The sequence below is a fragment of the Liolophura sinensis genome, chromosome 1 (assembly GCF_032854445.1).
Source record: "Liolophura sinensis isolate JHLJ2023 chromosome 1, CUHK_Ljap_v2, whole genome shotgun sequence".
Lineage (NCBI taxonomy): Eukaryota > Metazoa > Mollusca > Polyplacophora > Chitonida > Chitonidae > Liolophura > Liolophura sinensis.
Genome location: NC_088295.1, coordinates 51,003,771 through 51,029,989, shown reverse-complemented (window position 1 = coordinate 51,029,989; position 26,219 = coordinate 51,003,771). Strand labels below are relative to the sequence as shown.

At 40.4% G+C, this 26,219-nt stretch overlaps 1 protein-coding gene across 1 annotated transcript in view; it reads right to left on the bottom strand.

Moving 5' to 3' along the window:
- Positions 1 to 5,088: 5,088 nt before the first annotated feature.
- The window catches only part of LOC135461897 (zinc finger C3H1 domain-containing protein-like), a 37,566-nt gene continuing 16,435 nt past the window's right edge, over positions 5,089 to 26,219 (bottom strand). Inside the window, exons 14-34 of the mRNA XM_064739179.1 lie at positions 26,098 to 26,199; positions 25,603 to 25,724; positions 24,709 to 24,840; positions 23,739 to 23,860; positions 22,379 to 22,480; positions 21,673 to 21,795; positions 20,975 to 21,155; positions 20,048 to 20,234; positions 18,773 to 18,973; positions 18,287 to 18,454; positions 17,366 to 17,577; positions 15,828 to 15,948; positions 15,287 to 15,364; positions 14,816 to 14,919; positions 13,638 to 13,748; positions 11,907 to 12,011; positions 11,243 to 11,515; positions 10,149 to 10,250; positions 8,772 to 8,811; positions 8,248 to 8,310; positions 5,089 to 7,324 (exon numbers count right to left, since the gene is read on the bottom strand). Of these exons, the coding sequence (XP_064595249.1) occupies positions 7,202 to 7,324; positions 8,248 to 8,310; positions 8,772 to 8,811; positions 10,149 to 10,250; positions 11,243 to 11,515; positions 11,907 to 12,011; positions 13,638 to 13,748; positions 14,816 to 14,919; positions 15,287 to 15,364; positions 15,828 to 15,948; positions 17,366 to 17,577; positions 18,287 to 18,454; positions 18,773 to 18,973; positions 20,048 to 20,234; positions 20,975 to 21,155; positions 21,673 to 21,795; positions 22,379 to 22,480; positions 23,739 to 23,860; positions 24,709 to 24,840; positions 25,603 to 25,724; positions 26,098 to 26,199 (2,772 nt within the window). The 3' untranslated portion in view covers positions 5,089 to 7,201. The remainder of the gene's footprint in view (positions 7,325 to 8,247; positions 8,311 to 8,771; positions 8,812 to 10,148; positions 10,251 to 11,242; positions 11,516 to 11,906; positions 12,012 to 13,637; positions 13,749 to 14,815; positions 14,920 to 15,286; positions 15,365 to 15,827; positions 15,949 to 17,365; positions 17,578 to 18,286; positions 18,455 to 18,772; positions 18,974 to 20,047; positions 20,235 to 20,974; positions 21,156 to 21,672; positions 21,796 to 22,378; positions 22,481 to 23,738; positions 23,861 to 24,708; positions 24,841 to 25,602; positions 25,725 to 26,097; positions 26,200 to 26,219) is intronic.

Genomic DNA, 26,219 nt, shown 5'->3' with positions numbered 1-26,219 from the left:
CAGCCTACACGCATGTGTATCACCGAGAAGATTTTTTTTTTCACACAGAGCCGGATATATTCGTTTAAGGCGATTTCTGATGACTCAGTAATTATATATTAAATAAACTTCATATTAGTTCACATTGTCATAAATTTTTTATCCTCATGATTCATATCATTTAGGTTCTTTATGTTTTGGTATTTTTAATTCCCACGTTAATATGAGTGAGTGAGTGCTTGGGGTTTAACGTCGTACTTAACAATTTTTCAGTCATATGACAACGAAGAAGTGCTTAGATTGCTTGTACGTGTAATGTGCCTCCTTGTTGCAGGACGGATTTCCACCGTCCTTTTATCTAGTGCTGCTTCACTGAGACGCCCCGCCGGATATGGGTCAAGTGACATCTTCCTCTTTTAAGGTCTTAGGTGTGACTCGACCCTGGCTTGACCCTGGATCAAGCGCTCCCGAAGCGGACGCTCAACCAACTGTGCTATAGGGGCCGGCATTACTGTGGCTTATAGGCCTATGTGCTTTATTGGACGCCAGCTTGGGAAAAAATGGTTTGAAAGAATTCACAAGCCGAATTCACCACACCCACATCGAGACAACAGATCATCCCTAAACTAAAATCTGGGTGTGATCACCACAAAATCTCTTCAAAATGGAGCCATGTAAATAGGGTGTTTGTTTTCTTCTCTTAAGTGCAGGGTTTTACTTCAGGCTTAATAGTAATAATCACATCCTTGATATCAAAGCACGTGAGGATAAGTATTGGGGGAAAACCCACGCGTGACACCTAACCACCGGATATATGTATACATAACTACTAGATGTTTTGTTTGCTCCGACCCCCATGTATATTAAATTACAAGTGTGTCACCCCCCGTGCAGTTAACCTATACTCCGTACAAAGCCCTTTTGAAATCCATCCAAACGAGACAGTCACGGCATCAGTGTCCGGTTGTTCAAAACTGGTTTAAAACTTAATACCATTTTTAACTTAAAACCAAGTCGTCAGTTTTGTACTTCGTGTACAAAAATATATGTACCAGACTATATTAAATATGAACTAAAACTGCTGCTATTATGCTTTGACTTTGAGAGCATTGGCTGCTGAGTTTTGAATTTTGAATATAAAATATGACTTAAATCTAGTCTTGGCCAATATAAATCTAAAGGGTCCGACTCCAGAGCAGTTACATTTATCATTACTGAAGTTTCGGTCCACAATTTTCAACGAGTAGGCTGATTTTTTTTTCTCAGTTTGGTGGTGGTATATAGAGGTGATACTTTTTTGCGGTGGGTAGGATGGGAATGGTGTCTCCTGACTTCGAGGCAGACACTCTAACCAGTATGCCACCAAAGCGGTGTGTACTTGTAATGTCACGGCATTTTAACCAAGTTCGGCAGACTGAGAGGCTTCGGTTTTATTTAAATAACATTTAAATAACCAGCATTATGGTGGAAACCGGGCACAGCCCGGGGGAAACCCACGACCATCCGCAGTTTGCCGACAGACGTTCCCACGTACGGCCGGAGAGGAAGCTAGCATGAGCTGGACTTGAACTCACAGCGACCGCATTGGTGAGAGACTCCTGGTCATTACGCTGCGCTAGCGTGCTAATCAACTGAGCCACGGAGGCCCCATAAACATATCTGTTATGTGGACTTAAAATGTTATGTTACTTGTTACTTGACATTATGCTACTTGTGGAACTTTTCTGCTCAGAGGCGGAGCAAAATTCCTCCGATTTTTATTTCGTTTTAGCAACTCTCGTAGCTGCGCCATTCAAATCAGAGTTCCGTGTTTGCAGCTGCCGTCCTCCTCGCGGATGTTATACGTTTCTACTAAGGGCCTATATATGGGAAGGTATTTAAGCCACCTCCCTCATCATGCATACATTGTGCATTATGACGACAGGAAGGTAAACCTGTAACCGTCCTGCTTGTGGACGTTGTATTTTATACCTGTGGTAAATTAGACACCTCAGGGATTTGTTTCTTTTATTATTATTTTCTTCAAGCTACAGGCGTACATGTTATATTTACCGGCTGCATAGGTTTATTCTGCCTTCATCACGTGTTCCTATTTAAATGTATAGGGTTAACATACATCTATAGGTATATTTCTGGCACCGCTTTTCTCGTGTATGTTTTTCAAACTTCTACAAAGGGAAAGGTAGTAAATCAACCACCGACCTCGACACGGATGTTTTGGTTAATACGTATATAGGCCTAGGAATGTAATTTAGTCACCATCCTCCTCCTAAATGCTATACTTTTTTCAACATCCACGAGAACGGCTACTAGAATTTGTCGTCCTCGTTACAAGTTCAACATTCACGAGATGGACGGTTACTAGAATTTGTCTTCCTGATTACACGTACAACATCCACGAGATGGACGATTACTTGAATTTGTCGTCCTAGTTACATTTTTAACACCCACGAGGAGGTCGGTTACCAGAATTTGTCGTCCTAGTTAAGTTCAACATCCACGAAGAGGGCGGTTACTACAATTTGTCCTCCTGATTACAAGTACAACATCCACGAGATGGACGGTTACTAGAATTTGTCGTCCTAGTTAAGTTCAACATCCACGAAGAGGGCGGTTACTACAATTTGTCCTCCTGATTACAAGTACAACATCCACGAGATGGACGGTTACTAGAATTTGTCGTCCTAGTTAAGTTCAACATCCACGAAGAGGGCGGTTACTACAATTTTGTCCTCCTGATTACAAGTACAACATCCACGAGATGGACGGTTACTAGAATTTGTCGTCCTAGTTACAAGTTCAACAACGACGAGAACGGTTACTAGAATTTGTCGTCCTAGTTACAAGTACAACATCCACGGGGAGAACGGTTACTAGAATTTGTCGTCCTCGTAATAAGTTCAACATCCACGAGATGGACGGTTACTAGAATTTGTTGTCATAGTGACAAGTACAACATCCACGAGGACGTTTACTAATTTACAGATCATCGCGACCTACGCCATGTGCATGATGAACCTCCTGACAAGAGATGCAGCCGAAACAGCGAGAGCTCATTGGATAAATACGTGGTAGTTACAGCGCTAACCATCTTGAATTCTTTTCTTACGAATCTTCATCCTCTGAGAAAACACATCCGACGGCCTGATCTCTACGTCCTGTGGAACATGCATTTAAAGCCAGAATTTTACTTCAGGTTGGTCCACAGAATATCCTTGTAAAATGACTATCCCAACGCTATCGTCTATGGAAAGGTGTAACTGATGCTTCTTGACAAATACGTCTACACTGACAACTCACCCAGTCACAGTGTACCAGACACCTGGCCTACTTGCCTCCTGATTTTTTGAGTTCTTGTCCCAGTTTACCCGTGCTGTATTATTTTGCTGATTTCAATCATTTGCATCCTTTACCTGATCCAGATCTTATACATGCAACAATTTGTAATAAAGTAAATTCAATCATATATGACGTCCACAATAAAACGTCTTGAAAACGTAACTGTCAACAGGTGGAGCCAATTGATATCTTATAAGTTATAAATAGCAGACAGGTTGTTCTTAAAAATTATTCCATACATGTAGGTCTGCTTCGGGAGCGGTGGATCCAGGATCAATCCTGGGTTAAGCCACACCTAAGACCTTAAAAGAGGAAGTTGTGACTTCCTTGCTTGGCGTTCTGCATGAAGGAGACAGTGCAACGACTGGTTGACCCTGGCTTAGGAGGGGCAGCTTACCTGCCTTCGGTAAGGCGTCTCGGTGAAGCAGCACTAGATAAAAGAGCGGTAGAAATCCGTCTTGCAACAAGGAGGCACATCGCATGCACTCTAAGGAATCCTTCGTCATCTTATAACTGAAAAATGTTAAGTACGACGTTAAACTCCAATCACTCACTTACTCCATACATATACGAAAATATCCAAGTGAATGAGATGCCTTTTCCCGTCTAACGGCGACTCCGTCCCAAGTGGGAGAGGCCATTGCTCTCTATTAATACAAGAGTGCTACGTTAGCAGTCAGCACACAAGTCGTCACCGCAAAGACAGGACTACAAATCTTACAGCCAGAATTACTTTGGGTGGGTGGAGGGTGGGGAGCGGATTTAACCTTGGGTGAGTATAGGCTCTTTCTGCCTTTAACATAGTTTTTCTTGGAATCTACACTTAAGGTAATAAGGTATATGTACTGCAAAAGCGAATTCAAAGAACACAAAGACAAGATAATCTGTTCTCCAATATATTGCATACAAAACATGTAATTAATATACAACGATGTATAAGTACTTTGGCCACGTTTTATTTATCAATTGGAAGTAAATTCTAATCAGTTCTTTAGAATATCATTTGATTTCATCAGCAAAAGAGAATTTTTTTTTCATTATTCAAGAAGCATTTAAAGGCCAATTGTCCGGGTAACCAGTTTTCAAACCAACGTCATCGTGTAAATACCCGACCTATCCAAGAAACTATCCTCTTCGTTAAATATTAAAAAGTCAACATTCTAAAGGTGTCCAACGTCTACCACTAATAACGGACCAAACAAACGGATCTTCATAGAAATACAAAAATACACAAATACACAAAAATTTATGTAAATTAATTTATGACATCATATTGGGGACTATTTTCCAAAAGCATGGAACATGGAGTGTAGATGTACTTTAGCAAAAATGACAATTTTGAGGTTGCCAAGCTCAGCAATAATCATTGTCCTATTAATTGAGGACAACTCAACACACAGACACACAAAGTCGCTTTTGGAAAGTAGCTCCAAAGTATCACGAAACACTAACAACAAAAGAAATAAACATTTCAGTCGGTTATCTTTGAATTATTATTTTAAAAAGAATTATGCCAAAATGCCGATGGCCTTCCACTTATCATGAAATTTATGATTCACAAAAGTGCATAACTAAAACTATGGCTTACATAGGATGTAAGCCAGTTTGTGTTCAAAATGAATTTATCAATTAAAGTATACTTCTTTATCCCCATTACAGATAGGCCTTCAGCAAGACAACAGGTCAGCAAGACGGAAGACTTCAACCATGTCAACAACTTACCTGCTTACATGTACCTCTGCAATTAACCCCCTCCCCCACCCCCCCCAAATCACAGGCATGATAGCAAAGGCAACAGCTGCTTATAGTAATGCTTGGACAAAAAAAATTCAAAAACACCAACAATCATAAACATAACTTAAACAAAAAAATTTGTAAAACACATCCCTTAAAACTAACACAAGCGTGTTTTTTAAGAACAGTATCCATGCATGTAAATAATCTTCCCAGAAGTAAGAATTTGAGTCCGTGATGTCACCCAGTTGTTGTTGTGGTGGTGGTGTTTCTCAAGAAATTCTTTCTTCTTCATTACTCACGGAACTTCTCAGCTACACCTTCTGCAAAAGATAACCGATTCGGCCCGCTGTCTTCAGTCTTCCAGCCAACATTCTTCACAAAATTGCTGCCTGTCTGGAAATCCTTCTCACTGAACATTCTTCTTGAACAACTTCTTCCAGGCAATCACTTTTGTCTATACTTTCCCCAAGTATAGATTGCATCCAAATGATGACAATTCTTCGTTTTCCACGCTATCCACCAATCCATCTGTTCTTGACATATCGCTGTTACTGGTAGGTAGTTCAAATAGGGTCTTCATCTTTGCCTTGACATCACATGTTTGACTACATGTAGTATCACACTTCAAAATTATCTACATACATCTTCTCAAATAGTTCTCATTTGGAAGAAACTTCTCAATGTTCAAGTTCTACAACCATAACAACTGAACTGAACAACCGGACTTGTATATGCACTTACACAAATGTATATATACAAGTATCTGAGGTTTCCATTAACTATGTTTTTTGAATCTACAGTTTGCATGCACATACAGATGTACCCTTAAAACCAATCTTCTCACAAGCGTCACAAGTCACTCAGCCAATGAGAATTGTTCACCATCAGGTAGGACACAGATGCAGAGCCACACGTATATAGTGTACTACAGAATGTACAATACACATGTCCTGCTTATTCCACAGATTTGAGTTCAGCTCAAGCAAAAGGCAAGACGGACATCTGTTCACAAATGGAACAGTACCAACAAAAAGAATTTTTTTTTGTACACTTGAGCACAATGAAAAACAAAAGAATACATAGGGAGCTTTTGTTATTTTTTTGCATACAGACTTGCAACTCATAGCCTTGGAATGTGGAACGAATTTGGACCTAACACGTTCTAGTGTAAAAAATCAGGCATGTAGTTATTATAATTATAGAATAACTTTTTAATTACCTCAACATAACACTAATACTTGCACCATATCACTTGAGCTTCATTTTTTTCCTAACAGTTTCTTTACAACCTAGAAGTAAATTTGAAGCTCATAATATGCAAAATTTCTCTCTGGGTGTAGTATTTTTCAGCACATTTTTTCATGAACAAAATGTCTTAACATCAACCTGATGTCACTTGAAGTTCAGCAACATGATTCAAATCTGCACTTGTTTGCAAAGTTCTGTACACCTGTCCAATGACATGCAGCCAAAGAGAGCTATGTCTTAAAGACACCTGGCTACAGGACCAATTAGCTGTCAACAGAATCTCAGGGGGAATAATAAATCACTGTTGAACTTTCAAGACAAAAGTTGCAAGTCTACAGAAAACTCTACAAAACTACAGAATACTGTACAGAAAACTGTACAAAACTACAGAAAACTGTACAACCAAGCATCCCACATCAAGCACAACACACCAAAGTGAACACTGCCGACAGTTTGAGAAAAGCAGGTTGATATGAAGGTTTAGGGGAAGGCCTAGTGAAAAAAACAAAAGCAGCCACAGGAAATACTTACAGCTGTTAGCTTAGAGGCTGGCCAGCCAGTCAGTCAGTCACTCAGTCAGTCACTGCCTACAATGTCTTTGTCTCAACAGGTCCTTCTGGATGAATTTCTGTCAGATTCACATTGCATGTTCAGCGTTTTTGGCACCACTTGGATGTAACATGTATTTGATTGTTAGGGGTGTGGCGGTGTAGGGGTGGGGGTGGAGTTTCATGGATGATTGAGAGAGAGGTGGAGTTTTGGAATTCACATTTATTCCAGACAATTTCTGGACAGGATAGGTTTGATATGACAAATGCAATGTGACGATGGGAGTGTGAAGACTGAGTGCGCATGAGTGTTTATGATCACAGGAATGGGGTTTGAGAGTAGGTTGCTGTCAAGTTGGCAATTTGGACACTGTTGCTACAAATGCCTTGATGTTGACACCCAGCTTCTGGCACTGTTCTATCACCCATTTGGCTCCACTCTCTGACCCTTCAGTCACCTCAAACAGCAAAAACTGAAAATAAAACAGCATTTCATTGTGAAAAATGAGATTTGAGAAACTCTGTTGCAATTAACCTTAGCTTATATTACCTCAGCTGCTGGAGAAAAGTGCTTAGGAAAACAAATGGCCATACTAAAGAAACGGTTACTTTACATGTGATGCTGGTCAGAATTACATGTACGGCTGGAGGATACCAGAGTTCCTGAAATAACCCACAGCACTTTCCTAAGAACCTGAAGAAAGTCATTTCAAGGCAACAGGTGGACTAACAAGGGATATAAGCCATCAACCTCATTGGTCCAGCACCCTAACAAGGACAGGATATAAGCCATCAACCTCATTGGTCCGGAACCCTAACAAGGACAGGATATAAGCCATCAACCTCATTGGTCCGGAACCCTAACAAGGACAGGATATAAGCCATCAACCTCATTCATTCGGAACCCTAACAAGGACAGGATGTAAGCCATAAACCTCATGGGTTTGGAACCCTAACAAGGATATAAGCCATCAACCTCATTGGGTCTGGGACCGTCATTGGTCCAGGACCCTAACAAGGGTCGGATATAAGCCGTCAACCTCACTGGTACCACACCCAATACTTACCCACATTAAATTGCTATTCAGTCAAAGGGTATTTCATATAACAGAAGATTACACATTTTGCTTGGCCACTGAGTAAAACAATGTGCTTGAACACATGACTTCATAATGTGAACTGATACTTATCTACTTTTAACAGAAACACAAACTGTAGCCAAAGGCTTTAGTCATCAGCATCATCCAAAATAAGCCCAATGTTTTACTCATCATGCATTCGGTTGACCCTTGCACAATGGTCGGCCTCTCATTACAGAATACTGCCAATTCATGCCAATGTCTCATTAGTAAAACTATTTTTTAAATACAGACGAAACCAGCAAAGGAAGTTTTACATCTTTCCACAGTGTAAACATCAAGGGTAACTTCTGGACAGCTCTCTTATACAACTTGTGCACCTGGAAAGCAAACATAATGAGTTCACTTGCGAAAAATGCAACAAATAAATCTTCAACTTACATATAGAAGTTCATCACACAGCACTATGAAATACTGTGTTCCTGAGATATTGTCATTTCCAATGATATGAGTGCTCTTCACTTATCAGTATTGCAGAAAAACTCTGAACATCAGAGTAAAGCGTGGGGGTGGGGGTGGGGGGTGGTGTTAATGAGAGATGGCAAATACATAAATTAGAGTCATCTGTAAACACTGACATTACCATCAAAGTTACTTACTTAAAATCTAGTGCATTTTTTCTCAAATTCATAAATTGCTAAGTACACATTGTAAAGAGGCAATGATTCAGACATAAGGGTAAAATTTCTATTTGTAAAGTCCTATAACAGCGACAATAAAATTTGACACAAAAAAAACAAACAAAAACAGGAAAGAGGCACAGCCTTATTTTTTTACCAACCTCCCTGTACTTTTTCATCTTCAAGGTCACGCCAATTGCTCTGTAACAGCAAAGATATACATTCTTCAACAGCAAACTTATGTTTACAAGTTCATCTGCAGCAAACAGCACAGATCTGTCAACTGTTAGAAGATTCTTAAACCTGATAACCAGGTAAAGTCTGTGTATTCCATCAGGCTGAGGGTTCACACAAAACTGTCAGGTTATAATGGACCATTGCTGAGAATTTTGCAAAACACAAAAAGAAAGGAAGTGTGAAAATGTTCAAGAATGCTGGTCAGTATACTCAATTCCCAAACCATTTGGTTGTGGGTTCACAAAAGATTCACTATATACCTTCTGGCGTTAGAAGTGATGTACATGTGCACATTTCTCATAAGAAAAATTCAGTCTTAATTTATGACAAAACTGCTTATGTTAACTGTGTAACACATGAAATCTGAAACAATGAAAAAATGTCAAAATATCTCAAGTAATTTAGTCCTGCATCTGGCTAGTTTGCCCCTGTGTAACTGCCTGCAATAATGAATTTACAACACAAGCCAACACTGTAATGGTGAATTTACAACACATGCCAACACTATAATAGTGAATTTACCACACAAGCCAACACTGTAATAGTGAATTTACAACACAAGCCAACACTGTAATGGTGAATTTACCACACAAGCCAACACTGTAATAGTGAATTTACAACACAAGCCAACACTGTAATGGTGAATTTACAACACATGCCAACACTGTAATAGTGAATTTACAACACAAGCCAATACTGTAATAGTGAATTTACAACACAAGCCAACACTGTAATGGTGAATTTACAACACATGCCAACACTGTAATAATGAATTTACAACACATGCCAACACTGTAATAGTAAATTTACAACAAATGCCAACACTGTATTAGTGAATTTTACAACATTTGCCTACATTTGCCAACATGTACAACACATGCCATCACTGCAATAATTAATTTTACAACATATCTCAACAAAGCAATAGTACAACCCACGCCCACACTGCCATAGTTAGTTTTACAACCCATACCAACACTGCAACAGTACAACACATACCAGCATTGCAATAATGCATTTTACAACATATGCACTGCAATAGTGCCTCAGCCACACCTGCAATAATGAATTTCATAGCACATGTTCACATTGTCATAGGGAATTTCACAGCACATTTCCACATTGTCATAGTGAATTTCACAGCACCAGTCTACATTGTCATAGTGAATTTCACAGCACATGTCCACACTGTCACAGTGAATTTCACAGCACCTGTCTACACTGTCATAGTGAATTTCACCTCTAAGTAAGGGACAAAGTTTAGCCGGAGCAGAGCTGATGGGTGATAGGTTCATACTCACAGTTTCCACAGCCGACAGTTGGCAGCCTGTTCAAACAGCACAGAGTTGCACAGACTCTTGGCTTCTGCATAATCCTCCACAGAAAGGGCCTGCTCTATAGACCTGAGAGACAAAAACGTTCAAGGAGGAGTTTATCCATAGACCACATCCAGTAAAGGGTGGCATTGGAAAGAAGTAGTTTACGGTGCATGTATATGTAGGCCCCTGTATACATGTACATATACTTTTTCTACACTAGTTGTACTGATCCAGCAAACATCTCACAATGACTGAACAAAACACATGCACAATCGTATTACCAATGCTGCCAATGAAAGAAAAGTGGGCCCTACATTTTGATATGACCAAAACCATGAGGAACTCAGTGCTTAGATTTGACCAGCAGGAGCCCTAAGGCTGTACACAGGCATTTTTATTGTAAGGAAATAATAGTGTTATGTGATAAGCACTTGTGTTGTATTCCTCATTACTATCTGCAACATTCCCCATTACTATGTGTTGTATTCCTCATCACTATCTGTTGTATTCCTCATCGCTATCTGTTGTATTCTGTTGTATTCCTCCTTACTTTGCTGTATTCCTCATTAGTATCTGTTGTATTCCTCCTTGCTGTATTTCTCATTACTATATGTTGTATTCCTCATTACTATCTGCGATATTCTCCATCACTGTGTTGTATTCCTCATCGCTATCTGTTGTATTCCTCCTTACTTTGCTGTATCCCTCATTACTATGTGTTGTATTCCTCATCACTACCTGTTGTATTCTGTTGTATTCCTCCTTACTTTGCTGTATTTCTCATTACTGTATGTTGTATTCCTCATTATTATCTGTTCTATTCCCCAATACATTTTTAAACAGCAAAGGAAACTTTCCAAAACAGAGATCACATCTGTGACATATAACATTTATGTACCTTTCACTCTGCTTTCAGCATGTCAAAACTGTTAGACAGCACCTAAAGTAGAGCTGATTGGCAGTTTAGTATGTGCAAAGCAAGGCTAGAGACTTTCTAAAGAAGGGAGATCACAAGCTTACTGTACACATATAGCTATCCTGACCCACTGTTACAGTGATAGGTTGTAGTACTGCACCTGATGATGAGGTTGACATTGGTGGGCATGAGCTGGACCAGTCTCCTGTATACCAGTAACCTCTGGTCCTCTGGGAAACATCTCAGGAAGACTTCCACAACCTGGTTATGGTCTGTGTAGTCCATCCAGTGACCGTCCCCTGGGCAGGGCAGTGGCCTCTTGACGGGGATTGAGCTGAGGCAGCGATGTAGAAGGCGAGTGAGGGACAGCAAAGATTTCTGCTTCTCCTTCAGACCCAAAGAGCTCAGCTGGCGCTGGTGGAACTGAAGGTACCTTCAACGACACAGAGACGTGAACATATGCAGGACATGACGCCCTGTCTCAATTATCTTCTGCATTTGTTCGATGTTTTGGGCTGCTTTCTGGAATATCTAACCGTACATGAAGCTCTCAGGTTTTGGTGGGGAAGAAATTTCTACAGAAACAGACACCACTAATTCAGCGTTTTTACTTCATAAAATCCATATAGGCTAGAATATTTATGTATTTATTTGATTGGTGTTTTACGCCGTACTCAAGAATATTTCACTCATACGGCGGTGGCCAGCATTATGGTGGGTGGAAACCGGGCAGAGCCCAGGGGAAACCCACGACCATCCGCAGGCTCCTGAAAGACCTTCCCACGTACCATGCTAGAATAAACAGATATCAAGTTCCAGCTTACCCTTGCCACACGTCTGTGAGATGTTGCCTAGACTGGAGGAGCCCTAAGGCTGTCTCATAGCTCTCAACAGCTTGGCCTGGGTCTCCCTGTAGTTCTAGTAACAGACTGCAAGAAAACCGCTTTTCTAACTTTAACATCACATCCTACTCATGCATATAAAATCAAAATCATCTATCCATCCACCAAATATTAAAACTGCATATGCAAAACATTTACAGGCATGGCACTGACACAGATGGACAGATGGACAACTGGACATCTTTCAAACAGCAGATGTATATAAAAAGTTAAAAAGTTGCCAGATGTGGTTGGGACATCAACAACAAAGTAAACATTACCAGCTGTAGCGGAGACATCGCCCACAACGGTGAGAATTTACCAGATGTAGAGGGTAGATTACCAGAAAGATTAGACATGACCAGCTTTACATGTACTAGGGCACATTATCAGCTGTAGCGTCTCCAGTACAGCTGGTAATTACCAGCTCTATCATACATTGAGGCATTACCAGCTTTCATGGAGGACATTACCAGGTGTGGTGTGGACATTACCACGCGTACTGGAGGCATTACCAGCTGTAGTGGAGACATTACCAGCTCTATTATATACTGAGGCATTACCAGCTCTCATGGAGGACATTACCAGGTGTAGTGTGGACTTTAGCAGGTGTACTGGAGGCATTACCAGTTGTAGTGGAGACATTACCAGCTCTATTATATACTGAAGCATTACCAGCCTTCATGGAGGACATTACCAGGTGTGGTGTGGACATTACCACCTGTAGTGTGGACTTTACCACATGTACTGGAGACATTACCAGCTCTGGTGGAAACATTACCAGCCCTATTATATATTGAGGCATTACCAGCTCTCATGGAAGACATTACCAGGTGTGGTGTGGACATTACCAGGTGTAGTGTGGACTTTACCACGTGTACTGGAGACATTACCAGCTGTAGTGGAGACATTACCAGCTCTATTATATATTGAGGCATTACCAGGTCTCATGGAGGACAATACCAGTTGTAGTGTGGACATTACCAGGTGTACTGAAGACATTACAAGCTGTAGTGGAGACATTATCAGCTTTATTATATATTGAAGCATTACCAGCTCTCATGGAGGACATTACCAATAGTGGTGTGGACATTACCAGCTGTAGTGTGGACTTTACCGAGTGTATTGAAGATATTACGAGCTGTAGTGGAGACATTATCAGCTTTATTATATAATGAAGCATTACCAGCTCTCATGGAGGACATTACCAATAGTGGTGTGGACATTACCAGCTGTAGTGTGGACTTTACCGAATGTACTGGAGACATTACCAGCTCTATTATATACAGAGTGAGAGTAGGGCATTACCAGCTCTCACGGAAAGCATTACCAGGTGTAGTGTGGACTTTACCAGGTGTACTGAAGACATTACCACCTCTATTATATACAGAGGCATTACCAGCTCTCATGGAGGACATTACCAGGTGTAGTGAGGACTTTACCAGGTGTACTGGAGACATTACCACCTCTATTACGTATTGAGGCATTACCAGCTCTCAAGGAGGACATTACCAGATGTGGTGTGGACATTATCGGTGTACTGGAGACATTACCAGCTCTATTATATATTGAGGCATAACCAGCTCTCATGGAAGACATTACCAGGTGTAGTGTGGAATTTACCAAGTGTAATGGAGGGGGGGGGGGCATTACCAGCTGGAGTGGAGACATTACCAGTAGTTCAGCCAGAGGGAACCAATTTGATCCCGTACTAAAGCCTCTGTAACACCAGCAGCAAAAGGTGGGGGTTTGTAGCTCAGTGGAACTGGCTGACCCAATGTTCGGCTGAAAGAGAAACAAAAAAACAAATGTGTAGGATATTTTTGTTCTTATCAATGTTATGTTTTATTAGAACCTTCAGGATAGATATCTCAAATCAACTTTATATTCTTGTCATTTGAAGATTCTGAGAGTCATTCATGATTACTGCAAACCTCTGAAGTCTACCCACTTTAGTCAAGGTATCCAAACTCAAATTATATGAGTTCTATTTGATGTTTTTATTTGATTGGTGTTTCACGCCGTACTCAAGAATATTTATGTATATGATGGCGGCCAGCATAATGGCGGGAGGAAACCAGGCCTACCCCAGGGGAAACCCATGACCAGGTTGCTGAAGACCTTCCCACTTACGCCTGGAGAGGAAGCCAGCATGAACTGGACTTGAACTCACAGCGACCCCATTGGTGAGAGGCTTCTGGGTCATTACGCTGCGCACGCGGGCTAACCAAATGAGCCAGGGAGGTCCCAGGTGAGTTCTCTGTTTAGAACGTTTAGAACATGTACCCATACATGTACGGGTGTGAGCTTTCAATAAGTAAGTATGTATGCATGTTTGGAGTCTTACGTTGTACTTCCAAACAATTTTTCATTAGGCATGTGTACATATATGTATACTGTGTCTCCTTGTCGGACGGTGAGTCCATGCCATCAAAGTGCTGCCGGGGCCTCCGTGGCTCAGTTGGTTAGCGTGCTAGCGCAGCGTGATGACCCAGGAGTCTCTCACCAATGCAGTCGCTGTGAGTTCAAGTCCAGCTCATATTGCCTTCCTCTCCGGTCGTACGTGGGAAGGTCTGCCAGCAACCTGCGGATGGTCGTGGGTTTCCAACCACCATAATGCTGGCCGCCGTCGTATAAGTGAAATATTCTTGAGTACGGCGTAAAACACCAATCAAATAAATAAATAAATAAATAAATCAAAGTGCTGCCACCACTGAAGCATCAGGTTGGCCACCAGATATCATACCCCGACAGTCACATTATACCGACATCGGACCAACCAGTGCTATTTCCATGTTCTAACCTTTCAGTGCTGAGTGCCAAGCGAGGCAGCTTTCAATACCACCACTTACCAATATAAGAGGTTAGGATCGCAGGTTTTGGAGTCAGCTATATCTACTTCATACAGCGCTATCACACACTGCTCTAACAGCCCCAGGGCACGGTCACTGTCCTTCTGAAAACACAAACATGCAGCACATGAGACTGCTCAGAGAATAACTGCTTGTGGAAATGCCACTTCCACATCCACTCAGTGTATAAACCTTACGTTTAACAGTTATGCTTGCTACTTTTGCACAGCTTTCCACGGCCAGATTATATACTTTTTATGAACTGCTACAGATGATGTAATCATGGAAATAAGCAAGCTAACCACTATCGGTGTGCCATTTCCTACTCTCACTTGTATAGTTAACTAAAATGCAGATATCTGAAAGCTTGTGTTTACTACCTGATGACCATCTGTCAGCCTGTGCTGGGAGGACACAAGTTGCTGACCAGCAGGGTATGGTGTTTGAGTATGTACTAGGGCTTGTGCTCACCTTACTCAGGCTGAGATTAGCAGCACTTTGGTACAATTTGGCACAGTGAGGCTGATATCTTAGGCCTTCTTCCAGAATCTGTGACCAAAAAGATAAAGAAAACATGCCCACATTATAAAAAAAAACATATACATTTAAATCACGATTTTGACAAGAGTTATCAGTGTCTGTTCTTAAAACGCTTGCCATAAAACAATAAAGGCCTCTGTGGCCACGGTGTTTAGCATGCCAGTGCGGCTCAATGACTCAGGAGCCTCTCACCAAGTCGCTGTGAGTTCAAGTCCAGCTTATCTCTGGTCGTACATGGGAAAGTCTGTCAGCAACCTGTGGATGGTCGTGGGATTCCCCTTGGGCTTTGCCCGGTTTCCTCCCACTATAATGCTGACCGTATAAGTAAAATATTCTTGGGTACGGCATAAAACACCAATTAAATATGTAAGTAAAATAAAACATAAAATAATTTGGTCCAAATTAAAATCACATGCACATGCACAGTGTTTTTGACTTACATATGCAAGAGGTCTTATAAAGAGAAACCTACCTGAATAGCAGCATCAACATTTCCAGTATTGAACTCAATTGATGATGCCAGGGTCCAGAGTTGAGGCAGATTAGGGTTATCTCCCTTCCACCGAGAGCATGTTGAGCGGGCAGTCTCCACACTGTAACACAAATCATTGTAAAATCCACACATCACGGATAAATGTTTTCTTCTCTTAAAAATCAATCTGTATTACAACAATTATCAATCTTCATTCATTTATAAAGCAAAATTTTGCTTCTACCAACAATGCTTCGTGATAAACAATGATGTAATTAGGTTTCAGAGCTATTAAGCACTGGAGAAAATATACTGAGAATCAAAGACATAAGAAACTGAGTTAAGCCATAAAAGTACATTGGCATCCAATATTGACACACTGATATTTAAAAAAAAATGATTCTGACTTAAGGTGACTTGAGTTTATTAACACACAATTTGATTGAAAAGGGTTAGTAATATGTCCAATTTTCTAAAATAAGGCTGTAAAACTGAAGAAGTCAAATGCAATATGCTTCATACTTTTGACTGCAGGTTGCAATACATAAGTGTACAAAACATGATAGTCCATAAGAAGGTATTAAGGGTAAAAGCAACAGTAAACTATTTCATATACTTCTAAATCTTAACCAGTTATAAATGTACATACATCTCTGACACAGGTCAAAACCTCTCTGAGATAACTAGTGCTCTGCCCTGTGACAAGAATTCATACCTGCCACACACAGTAACTGGCAGGCTTCTACCACACATAGCATTCATTCTGACACAGGTCAAAACCTCTCTGAGATAACTAGTGCTGTGCCCTGTGACAAGAATTCATACCTGCCACACACAGTAACTGGCAGGCTTCTACCACACATAGCATTCATTCTGATACAGGTCAAAACCTCTCTGAGATAACTAGTGCTCTGCCCTGTGACAAGAATTCATACCTGCCACACACAGTAACTGGCAGGCTTCTACCACACATAGCATTCATTCTGACACAGGTCAAAACCTCTCTGAGATAACTAGTGCTCTGCCCTGTGACAAGAATTCATACCTGCCACACACAGTAACTGGCAGGCTTCTACCACACATAGCATTCATTCCGACACAGGTCAAAACCTCTCTGAGATAACTAGTGCTCTGCCCTGTGACAAGAATTCATATCTGCCACACACAGTAACTAGCAGGCCTCTACCACACATAGCATTCATTCTACACTTGAGGAACACTCACTAAGCCCTTTGGAGGAATGTAGACTATAGCTTTTGTACACAAACCCAGAATGTCAAAGGTAGAATCCACTGAAAAGATTTGACAATATCACTGTCAAATTTGCAGAAGTTTTGGATACTTGACACTACACTTCCCGAGGTTCCTCAGAAATACAGCCAACAAGAGCGGAGTCTATGGGATAAATGGTTGTGGCATCATAGATATTGTACAGACATACAGAAATACGCATAAATGTTTTGCCTGTTTTTTTTTTAACACAAAAGTACAGGTGCTGTGCATTGAAGCCACACTAAGAGCAGTTCTGTGAGCTGTACCTAACATACAGTTGTTGAACAGTCAGAATGTTGGAGTACAAGGCCATCCGTATCTCATCCTCCTGCGCAGCTGAGCCGCTCTCCTGACGAGTCTCCCCTGCAAGACCCTCCTGAGGACAGCAACTGTCAACAGCTCTCCACAGTATCTCTAGAATGTTGTCAACATTTCTGGTAACATCAGCATGATCTTCCCATGGCAACTGGAAGACTTTCTAAAAAAACATATTGAGATATTGGGGAAATAGCGTTATGTTAATTTGGAGTGCACAAAGAGGAATGAGAAAGTAAATTCAATCACTACAATGCCAACAGCCAAGAGAATCTACGAAAAGTTCAATCACTCACTGTCCAATACTCAATATCCAATAATGCAAATATATAAAGCACCGTGGAGAAAATAGTTTAAATCATTTCAATCAAACCAGGTTATTCATTGCACCACTACATGTAACAACATCTGTACTTCTTATACACTACATTGTACAGAGTCAGTGTCACATCAATCTCGCGCAGCTCAAACCAACCTTTCCTTCACGAACAGTCTTGCTAGTGTGACCAGCTTACAGCTGCACTAGAGGGCAGCACTGCCTTGCTCGGACATTAAGGTGTCATGTCAAGATTATGGTCTTACTGTCAGTCCAAAGCAGTATTATTAGTGCAAATAGATGAGAACTGGGTATAGACTATAAAAAGTACAAAATTTAGAATATGTACTGTATTTCTTTTAAAGTTCAACTATCAAAAGTATATAAAGGCCTTAGAATGATACTTCTAATGCCAACATCTGGATCACACTTCAAAATAAATCTTACTAAAGTGGCTCCATAAGCTGGATAAATCAATCAGAATCAAGCAAAATGTGTCACTTAACAAAAAAGCTAAACTTGAGGTTAAGAGGTAGATAGAGCCTTGCTAACTTACCCTGGAGACGACTTGTCCTGGATTCTGGTTACATGGGTTGATGAGGGGGGCTGGGAGCTGATGGAACTGAGACAAGCTGATTAAGGTCAGCCACAGTATACACTTGTCCAGGGGCACCATCAGACTGAACAATTCACTGGACGGCTTCCCTTCCGATGGAAACAAGGACTGACAACACAAGACAAACTCAGTAAAGTGTCAGCCACGTGGATGTTAATGTAACAGCTACAAACGCTGCGCAATTTTCATGTATAAAATAACATGAAAATTTTTTCGATGATTTTTATGTAACTGTTTCTTGCAACTGTAAAAAAGTTGTCTCAGTTATAGAATGCCTTGAGATGATGTGAAATATGATTGATCCTGTAGTTCTGTAAAAGTGGGCAGAGGGCCACATGGAGTAAATGAGCAGAATGTTAATCTTGCATACAAGTATCCACTCCTGGGACTTGACGTAATAAAAAGTGTAAAGAAGGGGTGATATACCTGTAGATAGAGCAGCCCCGTCTTGTACCTGCCACTCTGAACATACACATCAACCAGGTACACAACAGACTCCAGCAGACGAAACGAGCGCGAATCAGCGTCACCCAGGGCAGAGTCATCCGGGTCAGGAGTCACCAAGTACTTCAACAGCCGCTTGCTTATCGACTCTTTTTCTGAGAAGCACACTGCTATACTGAGGTACTGAAAACGGGATGCCACTGTGATTATTACGATTTTGCACAGAACAATTATCATTGTGAATGTTAAGCAATAATAAACAGATAACTGTTATAAACTTTTACAGCTACTGTTATCACAGCATTATAAAACACATGTATATGCAAACATGTACTTGCATTAGTTAGTTAATTAGTGTGTTAGTTTTTCCTACCTTTAATACAGAAATGTTACCACCCATCTTTAGCAAGTTACTGATAAGCTTTCCCCCGTGTGATCTTTAAAACAAAACCGCACAAACAGCTCCCACAAACGCCTCTGGCTGCTAACTGTCACAAAGACATCACAATGAGAACTGTTCAAGTGAACCTGCATATGGTGTGCCTCAAGGTTTGGAGTTGTGCCAGTCGTTTTATTGCAGGAGAGAAACAGGAGTGCCTGTAGTAAACAACTCACCATAGTGAGCTCATGCTATGTGTCATATAGGTGGAAGATAAATGCTCCAAAGAAGTTCATGTAAGACAACATGAACAGTCTTACAAGGGCTTTCATCTATTTATTCCCACCCAGGCCTTGATAATAGTAGGGACAAGAGAAAATCTCTCACAGATTCCCTTCTAAAGCTGGGGTAGGGCTAACACTGAATCAGTCCCTAGATCAACATCTTAACCACTTGTCCTCTTTTCTGCTTTTGTAATCTTCATCAACGCGGAAATACAAGTAGTTTAGCTATACGCCCTTTCAAAAAACAGGAAAAGCAAATAAAAAAAAATTTATTTATATAGACTTACATGTACAGTAATTCTCATGCATTAAGGAACGATCAAATAAATAAAACATAATTCTGCAACCTCTATGCATGTTTATCAGATGTTTATTCAAATATATTCTCAGGGTATTATTCTATGTCCATTGATAAAATTGTACTTTTCGTGAAGTCCTGAAATTGGCTAACCCATCCAGCGTACATATGTATATGCAGTATTGCCTCTAAGATCAAAGTAAATTCAGTGCATAAAAAGCACAGAATCACATGTAAAAAGGTTGAAGAATTAAGGTAACTAACGAATTAAGAAGACAGATGCATAAGATGTTAACCTGGCGGTATATTGGGTAACTGGGAGTACAAGCCAGGGCTGTCTCGCACAGCTCAGCGATGTCCTCAGCGTCGGGGTGATGGCGGTAGATTTTCAAGTAATGGTACCACAGCTCTGAGCTTTTCTTATTCTCCTCCAGCGCTCTGGCCAGTACGTTCAGACACAGGTCCATGGGAACACTCTCCCCACTGCAAGGCAAGGATATGCCCAAACTGAGCAACGGAGTACAGCGCTTTGTTTTCGTCGATTTTTACAGGATCTAATTGGATTCCCGTAGATGCGAGAATCTAATGCCACAAAGCAGTTGCTCCAAATAAAAGTTTTAATGCCTACCTATGCATGTAACGTATATAAGTGAAGAGATTTGGGGCATTTTCATTTTCATAAACTTTAATTTATTATTTTATTCATTTGTTGGCGTTTTACGCTGTACTCAAGATTATTTCACTTAGAAGACGGCGGCCAGCCTTATGGTGGGAGGAAACCGGGAATAGCTTGGTGGAAACCCACAACCATCCGCAGGTTGCCGCCAGACCTTCTCACGTACGGCCGGAGAGAAAGCCGGCATGAGCTGGACTTGAACTCACAGCGACCGAATTGGTGAGAGGCTGAGCTGGGGCTCTAACCGACTGAGCCATGGAGGCCCCCCATAACTTTAATGATTTGAAACAATGTATATTCTATTCAAATAAAATTTGAATGTTCCTTTTTTACCAGAATTCCAGAGCATTCCCTAAGGATAAGAGGATAAGAATCCAAATCCCGGATTCCTGTCGAATGTAAAGCCATGGAGTGTAGCTGTAAACATTAGGGCTACAGAGCAATTGTGTCAATGTCAGAGTATTTTGAGTGTTAGCTTATAATAAGAACTGTAGAAGACTTGTATACCAGCATACTCACAATATAATCTCACATATGGTTATTTTACCTTTCCTCATCAGTGCCACGTAGTTTCTTGTACGCCAACAAGACCCACAGCTGAACATTGGCTGGGTTCTGTAGGACAGCAGACTCCATGTCCTGCACAGCCGGTCCATCCAGGAAGTAACGTAGGTCTTGCTCATTGATCACATTGTCCATGTCCAGCGGTCCTTGACCTCCGGGCAAATCTGACAAGAGAGGTCACATGCTACAAACTTTACGCCAGTACAATATCAGCAACGACGACCATTCTGATTCATGGCTATAGTACTTTGAATGCTTTCAGAAACTGATCTAAGATCTTGTCCTACATGTACCATCCGAAAAACCATCTGCCGAAAAGTTTGGAAGTTTACTGTCTGGACAAAGTATTTTTTTGCACATAGAGATGAAAAATCAATCTCAAAAACCTGAGTTTTTTTGCAAGCAATCAGTCAAAAAGTTCTCAATTTACCTGACGAAATGATGGATAGCACAAATCCCTATATTCCCCAACCAGTTTCCAACAAGGTGTGGGGCATGGGGGAGGACAAAAATGATATATTAAAATATTTTTCTGACATGATAAGGTGGTGGAAGGATAAGGACATGAAACCCCCTCCAATATGACCATATTTGTCAAGGGTCTGTCACCTGCTGTTTGAACAGGTTCCTAGGATCAAGTACACAGACAAACTGTAAGATATAATTCAGCTTTCAACTAACCTGAAGTGTTTAAATGAACAGGCTTCAAGTTTTCTGCAGTGACATAGTCCGTGTTCTCTTTCGCAGCCTCTGTCTGACATGGCCTCCACAATCTCTTGTTTGTCCGCACACTCCAGGGGTGAGCTGTAAACATAACGCCGGCAGAAAAGTTACATTATAGCACATCATCATCAATGGCAGGGGTGATTTTTTCACATCAGAAAAAATGTCGTACGAATAGCAGAGCAAAATCTTGTTTGTTTCTTGTTTGATTTTATTGCAGTTTAACACCTTCCTCAAAAATTCAGGTTTAAGGGGTGTAAGAAAGCCTGTCACCCTCCAGATGGATGACAAGTTATCTCACTTTAAGAGGCTGCAAAATGAGAGTATAATTCTATACACATGTGACACCCTTGAGGATGTGGCTGGACCTATGCTTCAGCAAAATTTATCTGACATAAGGGAGGCCAAGCACTGGCCTATCATCCATGCTGACGGACAGTGAGAAGAGCCAATTTCACCACATTAGCAGTCACTTGATTTACCCTGACTTGAGATCAAAATCACACCTGCACAGTGCACCCCTTACCACTAAGCTCTTTCAACAGAATCCTAGTCTCTTTAATTTCCTTCTTTTTTATTTTAAACAAGCCATTTGTGGAAATTACAAATCGTACATTTTTAGGCCAACAATGTTTTGCATAATTTTGTAGAGTGTGCCACTCACCTAAGCCTGCAGCTTTCTGCACTTCACTGACCAGCAGAACACACAGCTGATCTGTGCTCATGTGCTCTCCATGCTGACTTACAACCTTGTCAACATACCTGTCTACAAAACACAAGCTGGTAATAGTCAGAATGAGTTAGTGAGTGAGTGCTTGGGGTTTAACATCATGCTCAACAATTTTTCAGTCATATGATGATGAAGGAATCCTTAGGGTGTAGGTAATGTGCCTCCTTGTTGCAGGACGGATTTCCACCGCTCTTTTATCTAGTGCTGCTTCACTGAGACGACTTACTGAGGCAGGTAAGCCGCCTCACATGAGGCTGGGTCAACCAGTCGTTCCACTATCCCCTTAATGCCAAGTCAGGAAGTTATAACTTCCTCTTTTAAAGTTTCATGTGTGACTTGACCCAGGATTGATCCTGGATCTACTGCTCCCGAAGCGGACGCTCTACGAACTGAGCTTTTGGGGCCAGTCTAGTCAGAATGAAAATAAAACAGAAAAGTAAGTGATGTTCCTTGAAACGTTTTCATTTCATAACAAAAAAACTGTGGCAAAACGTAATGTCAAGAGATACCAGAATTTATACCGCTTTATATGGTACAGCGCATCAGCTATAATTTCAACAGAAGCCACTTGTACTTTGGCCACAAGAGAAAAAGGGTTTACAAAAACATTCACAGGCGTACATGTACATTACTCTCCTCAGACAGAGAAAAGTAGCCTTCATTCTATGGTGATGTAGATCTATCGCAAATTAACATAGCTTAGACTAACCAAAGATTGATGTAAAACTAGGGTGACAGTGCCTGTAATATCAAAGATTTCACCGCTCTAGTTATATACAAACAGAAACATCTTTGCCATGAAGAACAAATTATAGACAATATCCACATCAAACAGTCTTTGTTGTTAATTATCATGATGATTTTTGTGGTGTTCCATCTGACTCCAACAGAGGCAAGTTTTCTCAGATGGAGTCTAATTTTCCCTACATAATGATGTACAAGTTGTCAACAGAGGCTTAAAAGCATCTAAAGCACTACAACTGTTAAGATAAATGACTGCTTCTAATGTACTTTGTAACAAAATTAATTTCGTTCTTAGGACCTCCACTGGCAAAATACAAGCCCTACACAAGTGAATAACATGAAGATGACAAAATAAAACTGTCTGAAATACTGAGACATCAGATAGGCAGAGTCTCAGTTTTTTCAGAGTATATCCATGCTCGTTTATTATGGCAACCTTATCGGTGGATCAATAAGAGTGTAAAATCTAACTACTTATTATGTGCATGAATAAATTAAAACACCAACAGAAATCACAGTCAAAAATAAAAAAAAATGTCACACATCTTACCTATGAATGTTTTGTAATCAGCTACATCTGTATTGTCTGTAATGGCAGCCAGCTTAGGGCAGTAAGATGTAAGGTCAGCCAACAGATCATGCTGGTTTAGTGTGTAGTCCACCTCATGCTGCCTGTCAACACCATTCACATAGGTTGTTTATTATGGTTGTCTTATGTATGATCAATCATTTTGTTTATTTGCATGCTGACAACTTAACATACCTACAGTTCAGAAAAAAAAATAAAAATCTATACATTAAGTAACCCAAAATGCAACCATGAACCAAGAAATTCTGTGCAGATATGTCTTAGAAGACATTTTCCACTCATACAGCGTTCTGTTGGTGTAACCAATCAACATAAAAACAAACAGGTTGCTTATACATGTACATTTATTTAATTTGATTTAGTGTTTTTACATTCATGTTGTGAATATTTCATTTTAATTAGGTATGAGGAGTCAGGTTTATGCAAAGTAAACCACTGCTCTTCACCAGGAATCTGAAAAACTTCCTGCTATAAAGCTGCAGCCAAGCTAGCTTGAGTTGAATTTGAGCCTGTGACCTCATTGGTTAGGGGTTGATCAAATCTAACCAATAGTTTCCTAGATGGCAGAATAGGCCAGCAAGGGTCTGGGCATGCTTTATAGCTTACCCTTTTTCTTCTAAAATTTAGGACAGACATTAATAGTGTTGAAAGCAGAATATTACATTTCTTTACCAGCCTTTTGGAAAAGTAAAGATATGAATGAATGAATGATAATGGCTTAATGCCACATCGGCAATATTTCAGCCATATCGTGGCGAAGTCAAGATATGAGAAAGCTGTTGTTCATTACATAGTCTAACCATGTGAGAAAAAAGAATCTTAATATTCCTGCTAGAATTACATATATATTGGCTAAAATGAGCAGACTAGGTGTCCCAAATTTTACAATAAATAGGGTATGTGATCATTTTCCTAGTGGTAGTAGACTTACCATCTGCACTTCTGGTCATTACAAGTTCCCTGAAGCTCAAACCTGCACATGTGTTTGTTGGGGTTGACTGTGTTACTATAAGTCCGCGAGGACAGCTGCAGACACTCCTTGGTTCTGTAGTAACGACTCAGCCTGTAAAGTGGTTACATACTAAAGTGAGCAGCAAACTTACTACCTGACACAATTCTACTCAATGTTATGTCCACATATAAATGGTGTTAGGGGAGTTTCAAGTTCAAACTCTTTTTGTCACTTAAAGAAAGAAAGAAAGTGTACTATGGGACTTGTCAAACATTCCTTATAATACAATCACTTCTTCCTGTAGCAGACCGGCCCCAATGCCGACACATTCAATGTGGAACACATCAGACAATCTAGTATTAATTCAAGTCTCATTGTACATGCAGCTAAAATCTCAGCAAAGCCATTCACTTTAAAATGGAGAATGAACATTTTCAGATCTTCCCCACCAACCCAGGAGAAATCTAGCAATCCAGTCTGATCTACATCTACATGGTATATCAGCTAATCTGAGGGCGTCACACACATGCTGTCGAAAAGTGAAATAATGTAGCGTTGTAGCTGTATTGAGAACATCATATCTGCAGGCCTTTGTCACAGACAACGATGGACACTATCATGTGGCAGACAACAGACTGAAGAGCTCTACTTGCATGTCCTTACACTATTGGGATTATGAAGAGCAGAAAAGTTTTTACATAATGAAAAACCTAGGTTCTGCCACATCAGGTGTCACTATCATCAAAACCAAGTCTGTTTATCCAGAAAGCATCTCTCTGTTTCTCAGGCTTAATCCAGATCTGGGAAATAGCCATGTGTGTATCCTCCATTTTCAAAAAAAGGAAATTGCAACATGTAGAGACAAATACTGACCTGTAAGACTTGAAATGAAGGAGTGGACTCTGGTAATGTAGAGAGCAAGGATGTGATGAGGAGTCTACGCTGCTGGACTGCTTCTGGGACATGAACTTGCCTTCAAAGTCAACACCTGACAACTGGAAATGGAGAGGGACATGTGTAAAAAATGCAACATATAAAAAAAAGATACAACAAACATCAGAAAGAGAACAGATCAAATAACACCATTAATTTTACACTAAGCTTTACTTCAAACCTTGTAAGAGAAATTTCAGATGTTTTTAATTTTTTCAGAACCAGGATACAAAGTTTAAAATTTACAAGCCCTTTTTTTCTAAAATAATGTGAAACAGAAATGACACATACCTACAATTTATTACCTTCAAAATGCAGACTCTTTCACAGGATGTTCATTATAGCAGTTATCGCTTACTCGCTGACAAAAAAATATTGCTCATCTGAAAGATTGACAAACTCAGATTTATTCTTACAAATTGGTTTAACACATACCTTTTCCGTGGGAGGAATGGGCATGCAACTAAGACAGCCATTCCAAAAACTTGGCTTGTGAGGAACTGTATAACTTTTCAACAACTTCTGTAGCTTTTCTCCCTGCCAGAATCCAAAGCAAA